Raw genomic sequence first — 12,116 nt, 5'->3', positions numbered from 1 at the left:
TCATCCCGAGCAGGGTTTCGTCCTCCCCTCGGGATCCCACTGCCTGAGAACTCCTGGAGAGCCCCGAGACCGGTACCGTTGGAAGTGGAGCCGGTGCCTCATTGGGGAGGCAGACGCGCTCCTGGGTATCCCACCGGCTCCGTGTCCCCCGGGGATGTTTCTGGCCGCGCTCGTGCATTGGCGGCCTATGGCGAAGGTCTAGTGACCAATATCGGAGCCCAGAACCAAGAACTCTGACTCACTGTTCAGCATATGTTGGGTTTCGATCGAATGCTCTCCTCCAGATTCAATGTTCTAGTTATATAGAGCAGGGTTCTCCAACCCTGTTCCTGGAGAGATACCCAACAGTAGGTTTTCCTTTCAACCCCAGTTGTAACTAACCTGATTCAGCTTATCAACCAGCTAATTATTATAATCAAGTGCGCTAGATTAGGGTTGGAGCGAAAACCTACAGGAAGGTAGCTCTCCATGAACAGGGTTGGAGAGCCCTGTTCTAGGGATCTATTTGGTGCAGAAGTTGGGTGATGACTGTTGAAATTCCTCTCGGTGGTCAGGTAGAGCTCAGCAGGTGGTCTCCTCGCCTGGGCCGGTGCGTGACATTCAGACCCGGTGCTGTGTAATCTATACACCCGACCGTTGTTCTCCCATTGGATTCTGTGTCTCGCGTGCTTAAATGGAGCTGTCCAGTGCTTAAACGAACCCGAACATAAAGCAGGCAGAACGGTAGAGGATAACCTCTACATGGTTAAACTTATTTGAACTATACCAAACTCTGTGACATTAACTTCTGTAAAAATGTAGTCTAAGTGATGCTGGGTTACGGGTGATGTTTTGTACACACACTTGATTCCGTCATGCAGTTGCGCACCACATCTCCACAGTGAATGTCAGGTATAACTACTTGGAAGGTGGAAATGTAGGCACTACTTTCATAGAATTTGTTTTTCTACGCATGCACAGACAGGAGCAAGGGCTTATTTTACAAATACCATGTTTAACTTAACCGTCAGTCTATATAACTATTTACACTTTGCGTATAGGTGGTAGGTAGTCCTTTCCCAATGCACGTTGAGATTTTGTACTGAAAAGGCAAGATATCTAAAAGTAAATAAAGTGATTTTAGTTGTGTCCCTGATTGGTCATCCAAATTTGATACATTTTTTGTCAAATATCGTGGCACACCTTTCGGCAAAATTGGTAACTTCTGTCACAAGTGACTAATCGTCATCATAAGCAATACGTTTTATACGTGGATTAAATTGAAAGCATTCATAATACTTGAGTAGAAAATGTGTCATAGTAGGAGCTATTTGCGTCAGGAAAATAAGCACACAGGCAGGTGGCGCGCGCTGCGGCTGCATGGCTCTGTGAGATCCATTCACACGGTTTATTTGAACGGTAAATGCCACACGGTAAAATCACACAGTGGGCTTTGTGTTACCTCGCACTACTTCTCTGAAATACTGTAGTGCATACCATACAGCTGAGGGATAACAATAGGGGTTATCAAGTTCTGTTTCTCTGACTCTCTTTAATCTAGTAACTCGATTACCACCACATAAACCTTGCCACAAGATGGCAGTGGAACTCTAGTGGAACTCCAGGGAAGGTAGCCTGTTTATTTACTGAGTTTAAAAAACGTAGTGCACTTGACTCGGTTAAGTAACACTCCAAAATGCCTGCCATAGGACCTGCTGTCAGGTTAACCCCATGCTGTTCCGTACAGGGTAGCAGTCATAGAGTTAGACAGAGGACTCTAGATGGATAAAACCTTTTTGGGCATGGACATTGATTGCCACTGAAGGCTTTCAACTGGGTGGGACTTCCTATTGGTTGAGGAAGAATCACATGATTCCATCCGGTCATCAGGAGGGATCTGCCAATGAATTATATTCATGAGCAAACACTAGGTGGCAGTATGCACCCTTTCAGTTTGTTTGCCAACTCGTACATGTAATAGGAAAAAATGTACTACTTCAAAATGGAGGTTGCCTCAATGGTGCCATCTGTGTGATCACAGAGCCATAATGGGACACATGAATATAATATGAGTATACACTTAATTTACTTCAAGAGCACCATGATGGATGACAAGGTTGACATCTAAATGAGGGTTTATTTTATAAACCCTCATTTATACATCTGCAGTGAAGAACAAACATGCAATACTTTTTGCCAGTATTACCCAGACATTGATTATATAGTTACATAAGACCGTGAAACTGATCTGTATCTCACTTAATGGTTTCTGATGATTGGACAGAATCATTATGGAAGTCTTGGCTGCTGTCAAACAGCGTGAACTATTCCTTCCTCAGAGATGTGATACCTAACAGGTCAGATTTGTTACGGTCCTGGTCAGATATGTTACATGAAGCCTTCACGTCAGATCTGTTACAGTGCAGGAGCCTTAGAATAGTCTGTAACTGAAGAGATCTAATTATCCCTGTCCGATGGCAGTATACAGTAGAGTACGAATGCCTGTATGTTATGAATAGTATGATCAAAAGATTATGTAAGCTATTGCATATACTGTGCATAAAATGCCTCCACGACCACTTCTGTGGTATACCATTATAACATATACATTGGATTTAATAGAGTAAATATACAGCTCAGTTCTGTGCCAGTGCAACTTAGATGCAACAGTTGTCCAGCCATTATATGTTGCAAGGTGACAGAGGATAGGGACAGTAGGTTTCTGTGGGAAAGCACGAGGTTTATTGTGCGTCATTCTGTTTCCACTCATTATATACGTGATTGAGAGGGTGTAGAGTGGCTTCATAAGAGACCATGATTGAGAGAGCAGGTCTCGCCGTTCCCCTGCTTTGTCCCCCTCTGATGCATTGTGTACTTTTGCTGGAAGAGAAGCAAGGTTGACTGCAACCTGGTCTCAGAGCATTTCATATATTTCTGTACGTAAATCTGGGACACTCCATTTAGTATATGTTACATTTCGCATGGTATGTACTGTTATAATTTTTTGAAGTCCAACAGCCTTTTCGGATATCGTTAAGAATTACAATTCGTATTATATGTTATGAATTTGCCAAACATTTATGTTACGAATTCGGGCTAGGTGCCTAACGTTAGCTAGGCTCAGGGTTAAATTTAGGAGTGAGGTTAAAGGGTTAAGGTTCACTAAAAGGGCTAGGAGAAGGGTTAGCTAGCATGCTCAGTAGTTGCAAAGTAGCTATAAAGTAGTAAGTAGTTAAAAATTTGCTAAAATGCTGAAGTTGTCCGTGATGAGATTTGGACTCGCAACCTTTGGGTTGCTAGACATTCGTGTTACACGCCCACCTATCCACCCTGACCATTTCATTTTTCCCATAAGTAACCATTTGTCTTATGTAACTATACCAAACGTAACATATCATACCAATTTCAGTTTCCCGGATTTACATTTACTATGTTATGTTTAGTCTATGAGAGGAGGCTGAGGGTATGGAGCTGCCTGTCAGTCAGAAGGGTAGCTATGGGCAACAGGCCAGTCATGCTGTGGATTAGAGGGTGTCCATCTTTATACAAGTACAATATGTCCTCCCCTGACACTGCAGGAATCCCAGCTAAATATAAACACTCCGCCTGTCTATGTCCACAAGCACTCAGAGCCTTTTAGCAATGTGAATTTGAGGGCCTGTCTTTCAGAGGGCAACCATTACAAGGTTAGCTGGCTGCGTTAACTGGATGTGTGTCAACGGCTGGTTACTATATCAGTCTCCTACAGCCCTCCCCCCATGTCAACAGGTTTTATTTATTTAAGGTCAATGGGGCACAGGTCACATTGCAGGTAGAACTCTGGAAAGTCACTATGTTAGCTGCCAGTAGTTGCTATGAGAAACCATAATATTGCCGTGTTATTACCACTTTGTGTTGTAAAGTGTTAAGCTACCATAAATGATTGAATAATACAAACAATTTCTTCACATTTTTGATCAGTTTAATTATTTCCATCTTTTATGTTCATTGCACCAGCTAATATTATATGTAAATAACCCCCCTTGTCATCTGTAAACCAGTTTTGTAAATTTATCTCAAACAAGGTGGAGCATTTTGTTCAGAAACATTTTTGGTACTTCACCGTGGTATAGCAATGACTGTTATAATCATTGACAAGTTCAGTAGCTGTAAATTAGGATCAGTCCTTAAACAAATACAATTATTTGTTCCAAAGAGGGCTTAACATAAGAGAAAGACTGTAGACAAGGCACAACACTCACAGAGAGGAGCACCATCGGTCAGGCAGTGACATAATTAGTTGAAGTCGGGCTAAGCTAACACTTGTGCATGACACGTAATTTTTCCAACAATTGTTAAGATTATTTAATTTCACTGTATCACAATTCCAGTGGGTCAGAAGTTTACTGTGCCCTTAAACAGCTTTGAAAATTCCAGCAAATTGTGTCATGGCTTTAGAAGCTTGATAGGCTGACATGAGTTAATTGGAGGTGTACATGTGGATGTATTTCAAGGCCTACCTTCACACTCAGTGCCTCTTTGCTTGACAAGCAATGGGAAAATCAAAAGAAATCAGCCAAACCCTTAACAAAAATTTAAGACCTCTAGGAGTCTGGTTCATCCTTGGGAGCAATTTCCACCTGAAGGTACCACGTTCATCTGTACAAACAATAGTACGCAAGTATAAACACCATGGGACCACACAGCCGCCATACCGCCCAGGAAGGAGACGCGTTCCGTCTCCTAGAGATGAACGTACTTTGGTGCGAAAAGTGCAAATCAATCACAGAACAGCAAAGGACCTGGTGAAGATGCTGGAGGAAACAGGTACAAAACTATATCCACAGCAAAACGAGACATAACCCAGAAGGCCACTCGGCAGTATCATGGTGTGGGGGATGCTTTGCTGCAGGAGGGACTGGGGCACTTCAAAATTATGTGGATATGTTGGTTGCAAAGTTATAGCAAAATGGCTTAAGGACAAAGTCAATGTATTGGAGTGGCAATCAAAGCCCTGACCTCAATCCTATAGAAAATTTGTGTGCAGAACTGAAATACTGTGTGCGAGCAAGGAGGCCTACAAACCTGACTCAATTACACCAGCTATGTCAGGCAGAATGGGCCAAAATTCCCACAACTTATTGTGTGAAGCTTGTGGAAGGCTACCCGAAACATTTGACCCAAGTTTAACAATTTAAAGGCAATGCTACTAAAAAAAACTAATTGAGTGTATGTAAACTTCTGACTCACTGGGAATGTGATGAAAGAAATCAGTCTATTATGACATTTCACATTCTTAAAAGAAAGTGGTGATCCTAACTGACATAAGACAGGGAATTTCTACTTGGATTAAATGTCAGGAATTGTGAAAAACTGAGTTGAAATGTATTTGGCTATGGTGTATGTAAACTTAATTTACTCGCACCACAATTAAGTTTAGAATTGTAAATAAAGACAGGACACAGGAGTAATATTGAAAAACATGAATAACCCATTTTAAATTGAGAGGGACAATTTACTTGCCGAACAAAGCCAAGTATATAGTAACAGATGTATTATATAGTCAAGTGACCGCTGTAATCTGAAAGGAAAAACATGTCCTCAAAGATGGAAGGTAAGCAGCCAGTTCAGGTGGGACCCTTCTAGCCCATGAGGGCAGAGGCACAACTCCAATAAAAATTATTTTCTCAAAGTTATCAAAATGCCATGTGCAGCCATGTTATATCAGTGCCTTCATAATATACCCATTCACATTGACCTCCTTACAAAAATATTTGAATTGACATATGGTCAGAGTTTGTCCCTCTCCCTCAGATACCAGGCAGTGGTTTGATTAACACAAGTAATGGACTAACAGATTAGATAAGAAACAGAAATGAGTATTCTGTAAAACACAAGTTACCATTCCTTCAATATAATTTACACAATAAGAAAAAAATGCTTTAATTAAAAAAAATATCTTCAGTCTTGATGCTATTTACAGATCTATACAGGTTTGGAGATGGAGTTCCTGCTGTACAAACAGAAAAGTAAAGTTCACTCAATTTAGCATCAACACTTAAAAGACAGAAGTCAATGACAGAAGTCACCTCTTACCTATAAACAATTCAACAGTGTATTCTGGATGTCCTCATACACCTGGCTGTAGATCCCTTCTTCTGATTTCAAGCCATCCAGATACGCTAGAGCAAAGTGTAAACCTTGATCAGGACATTTGTCAAAGGGAAGTCATAGCTACTAGCACCGAAATGCCTACAAAAAAAATTACAAAGCTGAAATTTAATAACCTTCACCGACAAATGGGAAAGGAGGCAAAAATGTATATATACCAATGTCTAAAGAGCTCTTGACCATCTCATTCCTGTGCTTCAAGTACATGGGCCACACATGGCCTTCAAACAGGCCAGGGGGGTCAGGGACAGTGTATTGTCTTGTACTTTAAAAAAAAAAGGAAACAAAATGAGTTTAGCACAACTATTATTGATCTGGCCAGAACGATGACCATACTATAGCTACATATGAATATTAGTGATCTGAAGTCACCCCATTCCCACCTTCTCCTCCTTTTGCACTCTTCGTATGGAATGGAGATGTAGTAGCACTTGTTGTACACGTCCATCAGGGGTCTGGGGAGGGAAGAACAACTTGTAGTTCTACTCAACTCTCCACCAATGTACAACTGAGGTACCATAATATAGATCGCACACTCCTGGAGACCACATCCATTCAGTTGAAATTCTCTTACTGAATCTAGCTAGCTGACAACACAGCCCACAAGTGTCACTTGAACAGACACTGGTCCAAATATTTGTCCTCATAACTCTTCAAATACAGTTTTGAGAGAGCTTGTAAGCGTTAGTTGTCATAGGAATAAGCTATTTGAATACATCACACAAACCAGCTGATTACTCTCCTCCCCCGTTAGCAAGTACATTTCCAGTTAGCAGTGGTGCAGATGAACTCACTTGTAGTTGTACAGAAGGAAGCCCTCTACGATCAGAATGTGGATCTGCTGCTCTGGGTCGGCAACCTCTGTGGAAGGGGACACGTTGACACCGTGGGAGTGTGCAAACTTCACTGGGTTCTCACTCCAGCCTCGAATCGTGTTCACCATGGCATCCATGTCCAACGCTGTGAGCACTGCATAGAACAGAGAAAGGCATAGGGGAAAGAAGTTTAGCAAAAGGGACACACCTGGATGAAGAAATGTATTCAGTCTGTTTAATGGGAATTGTGCTCTAGGGTAGTATTAATATTTATGCATGTATAATCAAATATGACATTTTTAGGGATGCTTTGTTACACTAATGGACAAGTACAATGATCAGTTATGAGTCTCCTACAGTGAAATCCAGGCTTACCATCCCACTGTCTAAAGCCGTCCTCCCCGACTTCTATCTGATCAGGTTTCTGAAATAACACCATAAAACATTGCTGCAAGCCAGGCTGATCTGAATACGGGCAGATCCCATTACATGCGGAACACTGCAAGACGTGCACACCTAGCTGAAGCATGCAGGAACAACATGCACAAGAGCATTGAGAATCCATATAAAACCAGAGACATCAATAAAACAGGAAACAAAGCACAAGAGCAGTGAGCTACTCAGCACAAGCTCCGATTCTGTACAGGTTAATGCAGTTTCATTTTAAAACGGCGGCAATAAGCAAGGCATGTGTGTGAAAAGACAACTGACAGAGTCTTAGGCTATGCATCATGTCAGTGCTAGGTTAATTTACAGCATACTACGCAGATCTAAAAGGGAGAACAGGTGACCGTAGACGGCATGCATCATGGCTATTAGTTCATGTATGAGTGTTTGGGATATTTTCCCTTAACAAGGTCATGCAAAAACACTGTATAGAGACGTTTTAGCAGACCAAGTTTACCTTGAAAAAGTCATCTTGATGCACCACACAACAGTTAGGTAGCGACTTGATCAGCCTATTCGTCAAAGTGGTTTTCCCACCATTAGTCACACTGAAAATAAATAAACATGACATGCGATTTAACAAGGCGTCCGTGTATTGAAAGTCTGAGCGGTCTATACATCACTCATCCGCATACCTTGCAGGCATTATTGCAGTAAGTTACTTAAATATCAGTCAACATTGTATGCAGTAGCTAGCAACCTAACCATTGTGGCGGGACAGGGCACATAGTTGGTTACCTAAAATAGCAAGGTCATCAAATGTTAACTACTCTGAATACGTTTGCAAGCAAACGTTTTATAACGAGCTAGGTAAGTTTGCTAAGTGCATCTCTGAATTTAGTCAAAACCTTTGGAAACAACGCGGAACGTTGCCAGTCCTACATTCAGCGTTAGCTAGCCTGATATTCAGCCAAGTCAAATTTTTACATTATAGTAAAACATAGCTGGCAAAAAGCAATATTCATGCTTAATAAACATGTATAACACAAGTTGCCAGCAAGGAGAATTGCACTCACGTTTGCAAATTTCGAAACTGAGACTCCCTCCAATGTGTTCAATGTGAAAGTCCGCGCTGGAATTTTAAATCTCCCGCCCGACTACGACAACATACAAATGTGGCAGACGATTTGCTAAGACCAAATCCCCAGTTAACTACCTACACTACCTGTCGTTAATAAATTGCCCTAGTAAAAAAATTAATCTCTGGATCCTTAACGTGACTTTGTTACATTTTTTATAAATAACAAATGTTAGAGTAGAAATTCAAGGTAACTAACGTAGGTTACCCCTTGCCAACTAACGTAACGCGTTAGCTAGCTAAGGAACATGGCATGTGTTAGTGTTTAGATTTGATACCATGTTACGTTAAATCAACTAATGAATTTATAAAATGTTCTACTCAAAATATACATGTGTATTATATAATAAAACAGATTTTCGAACGACAAATACAAACTTAACTTACCCGCCAATTCCTATAACGTATTTCATTTTGAGTAGGCTTTGAAACTTCTGCTCCTAGTCCCAGCTAAAGTGACACTCACAATGAATAACACAAACAATCCAAATAATACGAGGTCGGGAGTAGTTGAAGTTTCAGTTTTTCTCCAGTGTTGTGGCAGAGCCCAGCTGTCTTTACTATTCCATTGATAAAGAGGCGCGAGCCCTCAATTTGTAGACAACTGGACTTGCGTCACGCAGACGTACACCCGCGTGAGCTCAGATCTGTGTCGTTTGTACAGTGACCAATCACTGTCCCAGGACACCCAACGACTCCAATCAACTTCGGCGTTTCGCAAAGATTTGCATATTCATTTTTATTTAACCTTTATCGAAACAGGGAGTCACATTGAGATAAGAAATATATTTTACAAGAGGGCTCTGTATACATTACAATAAAAACAGAATAATGAAACATACACATATATGTGTATAAAACAATATAATTCAGCACACAATAACAAAATAAACATACTATATAAAAGCAATCACATTCAACTACATAGAGGTCCTCAGTCAATAATTTAAACTGCCTGAGAGGCACCAGCACATGTAACTGCAGGGAAATTATACTGTCTCTGTATACATGGGGACACATGGTGAATGATGTGTAATGTTATGACCTTCTTCGCCTGCTTTGAGGAAAGCACAGTTCCACCGACGCGGCCCGCTACCAAGAACTGTGGGCTCTCTGTCTCCGACGTGAGTAAGACATTTAAGCATGTTAACCCTCGCAAGGCTGCTGGCCCAGACGGCATCCCTAGCCGCATCCTCAGAGCATGCGCTGACCAGCTGGCTGGTGTGTTTACGGACATATTCAATCGCTCCCTATCCCAGTCTGCTGTCCCCACAAGCTTCAAGATGGGCACCGTAGTTCCTGTACCCAAGAAACCAAAGATAACTGAACTAAATGACTATCGCCCAGTAGCACTCACTTCTGTCGTCATGAAGTGCCTTGAGAGACTAGTCAAGGATCATATCACCCCCTACCTTACCTGTTACCCTAGACCCACTTCAATTTGCTTACCGCCCCAATAGATCCACAGACGATGCAATCGCCATCACACTGCACACTGCCCTATCCAATCTGGACAAGAGGAATACCTATGTAAGAATGCTGTTCATTGACTATAGCTCAGCATTCAACGCCCTGGGTCTGAACCCCGCCCTGTGCAACTGGGCCCTGGACTTCCTGACACCTCCACTTTGCTGATCCTCAACACTGGGGCCCCACAAGGGTGCGTGCTCAGCCCCCTCCTGTACTCCCTGTTCACCCATAACTGCATGGCCAAGCACGCCTCCAACTCAATCATCAAGTTTGCAGACGTCACAACAGTAGTAGTGCCAAGAAAATAACCTCTCACTCAACGTCAACAAAACAAAGGAGATGATCATGGACTTCAGGAAACAGCAGAGAGTACACCCCCCTATCCACATCGACGGGACCGCAGTGGAGAAGGTGGAAAGCTTCAAGTTCCTCGGCGTACACATCACTGACAAACTTAAATGATCCACCCACACAGACAGTGTGGTGAAGAAGGCGCAACAGCGCCTCTTCAACCTCAGGAGGCTGAAGAAATTTGGCTTGGCACCTAAACCCTCACAAACTTTTACAGATGCAAAATTGAGAGCATCCTGTTGGGCTGTATCACCTCTTGGTACGGCAACTGCACCGCCCGCAACCGCAGGGCTCTCCAGAGGGTGGTGCGGTCTGCCCAACACATCACCGGGGGTAAACTACCTGCCCTCCAGGACACCTACATCACCCGATGTCACAGGAAGGCCAAAAAGATCATCAAGGACAACAACCACCTGAGTCACAGCCTGTTCCCCCCGCTATCATCCAGAAGGCGAGGTCAGCACAGGTGCATCAAAGCTGGGACCGAGAGACTGAAAAACAGCTTCTATCTCAAGGCCATCAGACTGTTAAATAGCCATCACTAGCACACAGAGGCTGCTGCCTATATACATAGACTTGAAATTACTGGCCACTTTAATGGAACACTAATCACTTTAACAATGTTTATATATCTTGCATTACTCATCTCATATCTATATACTGTATTCTATAATATTCTACTCTACCTTAGTCTATGCTGCTCTGACATTGCTTGTTCATATATTCTTACTTCCATTCCTTTACTTAGATTTGTGTGTATTGGGTATATGTTGTGAAATTGTTAGATATTACTTGTTAGATATTACTGCACTGTTGGAGCTAGAAACACAAACATTTAGCTACACCCGGAATAACTCTGCTAAAAACTTGTATGTGACCAATACAATTTGATTTCATTTCATTTGTGAATTGGACATGAGGCGATGGATATTGAGAAAGCTTAAAGGCCTCTGCTACTAGGCTCAGCACACATCTTGGATAAGCTTCCATGTATTTAGATGAAGTGTGCCAAAGACAAGGTAGCTCGGTGACCCTGGCAGGGGTTGGCAGGCTGCAAGATTCACACACCAAAATATAAATACAAAATGCAAGCAAAAAGAAAAACATGGTCATAAAAAACAAACACATTCATCAGTAATAAGGTCCTCAATCAGCTTTCTGAATTGCCCGAGAGGCACCCGAACATCAAATTTATGAACATTTTGAAGATTGTTCCACAAATAAGGTGCAAGAAAACTAAAAGCTGATTTACCTAACTCAGTAGAGACCAAAGGAATTTCCAGAGTTTGCCATCCCTGAGACCGGGTGTGGTAACGCCTTTGTCTAAAGTTTAGTAATGATGTTAGGTAAAGTGGGACTTTTTGTAAAAGGGTTTTATAAATGAAAACATAGCAGAATATCAACCTATGTGACATCAAATACGACCAACCAACTTTCTGGTATAGAATGCAGTGATGAGTACTAAAATTGTCGCCCGTAATAAAACGCAGTGCGTTATGATAAATTGCATCTTAACGTTTTTAATGAAGTGGTAGCTGAGTTCATATAGATGATGTCGCTGCCCAGATATTTGTAAGCACGGACATGATCAATATGGATACCGTCTAAAATACATATGCTTAAATCATCAGACTTATTTTTATGCGGTCTAGAGAACAACATATACTTAGCTTTACCTGCATTCAGTACTAATTTAACATTCTGAAAGTGTAGTGGCAGTGATTTCAAACCTGTCAATTTTACTGGTTAACTCATGGGTACACTCGCAATGGTTGCCTGGCATTGTGATGCTTTAGTCGGGGGAGGGGAGCGAGTTTTATGCAGAG

General features: G+C 41.9%; 1 protein-coding gene across 4 annotated transcripts; it reads right to left on the bottom strand.

Moving 5' to 3' along the window:
- Positions 1 to 5,426: 5,426 nt before the first annotated feature.
- On the bottom strand, positions 5,427 to 9,098 carry LOC106613676 (nicotinamide riboside kinase 2). 4 transcript variants are annotated; one of them, XM_045713628.1, is made up of 8 exons: positions 8,857 to 9,098; positions 7,849 to 7,939; positions 7,320 to 7,464; positions 6,924 to 7,098; positions 6,513 to 6,584; positions 6,288 to 6,394; positions 6,055 to 6,140; positions 5,427 to 5,971 (listed from the first exon to the last, which is right to left on the bottom strand). In XM_045713628.1, exons 1-7 carry the CDS (start codon positions 8,880 to 8,882, stop codon positions 6,055 to 6,057), a joined length of 702 nt encoding a protein of 233 aa, XP_045569584.1. In that variant the 5' UTR covers positions 8,883 to 9,098; the 3' UTR covers positions 5,427 to 5,971. The 4 variants fall into 4 exon arrangements, with proteins under 4 accessions (XP_045569584.1, XP_014071658.2, XP_045569583.1 ...); XM_014216183.2 differs by having other exon boundaries at positions 7,320 to 7,368; positions 8,857 to 9,068; XM_045713627.1 differs by having other exon boundaries at positions 5,427 to 5,968; positions 8,857 to 9,065.
- Between the last annotated feature and the right edge of the window lie 3,018 nt (positions 9,099 to 12,116).

The sequence above is a fragment of the Salmo salar genome, unplaced genomic scaffold, assembly GCF_905237065.1.
Source record: "Salmo salar unplaced genomic scaffold, Ssal_v3.1, whole genome shotgun sequence".
Lineage (NCBI taxonomy): Eukaryota > Metazoa > Chordata > Actinopteri > Salmoniformes > Salmonidae > Salmo > Salmo salar.
The sequence above is the reverse complement of the archived record's forward strand: the minus strand, read 5'-3'. Positions and strand labels throughout refer to the sequence as shown.

Bases quoted from the DNA above. Each gene is read 5' to 3' on its own strand.
- LOC106613676 (XM_045713628.1), bottom strand. From the start codon at position 8,882: ATGAAATACGTTATAGGAATTGGCGG. The intron at 6,585-6,923 runs GTGAGTTCATCT...TTCCCTCCCCAG, and splicing joins TTCCTTCTGTACAACTACAA to ACCCCTGATGGACGTGTACA. The intron at 6,395-6,512 runs GTGGGAATGGGG...TTTTTTTTAAAG, and splicing joins GAGTGCAAAAGGAGGAGAAG to TACAAGACAATACACTGTCC.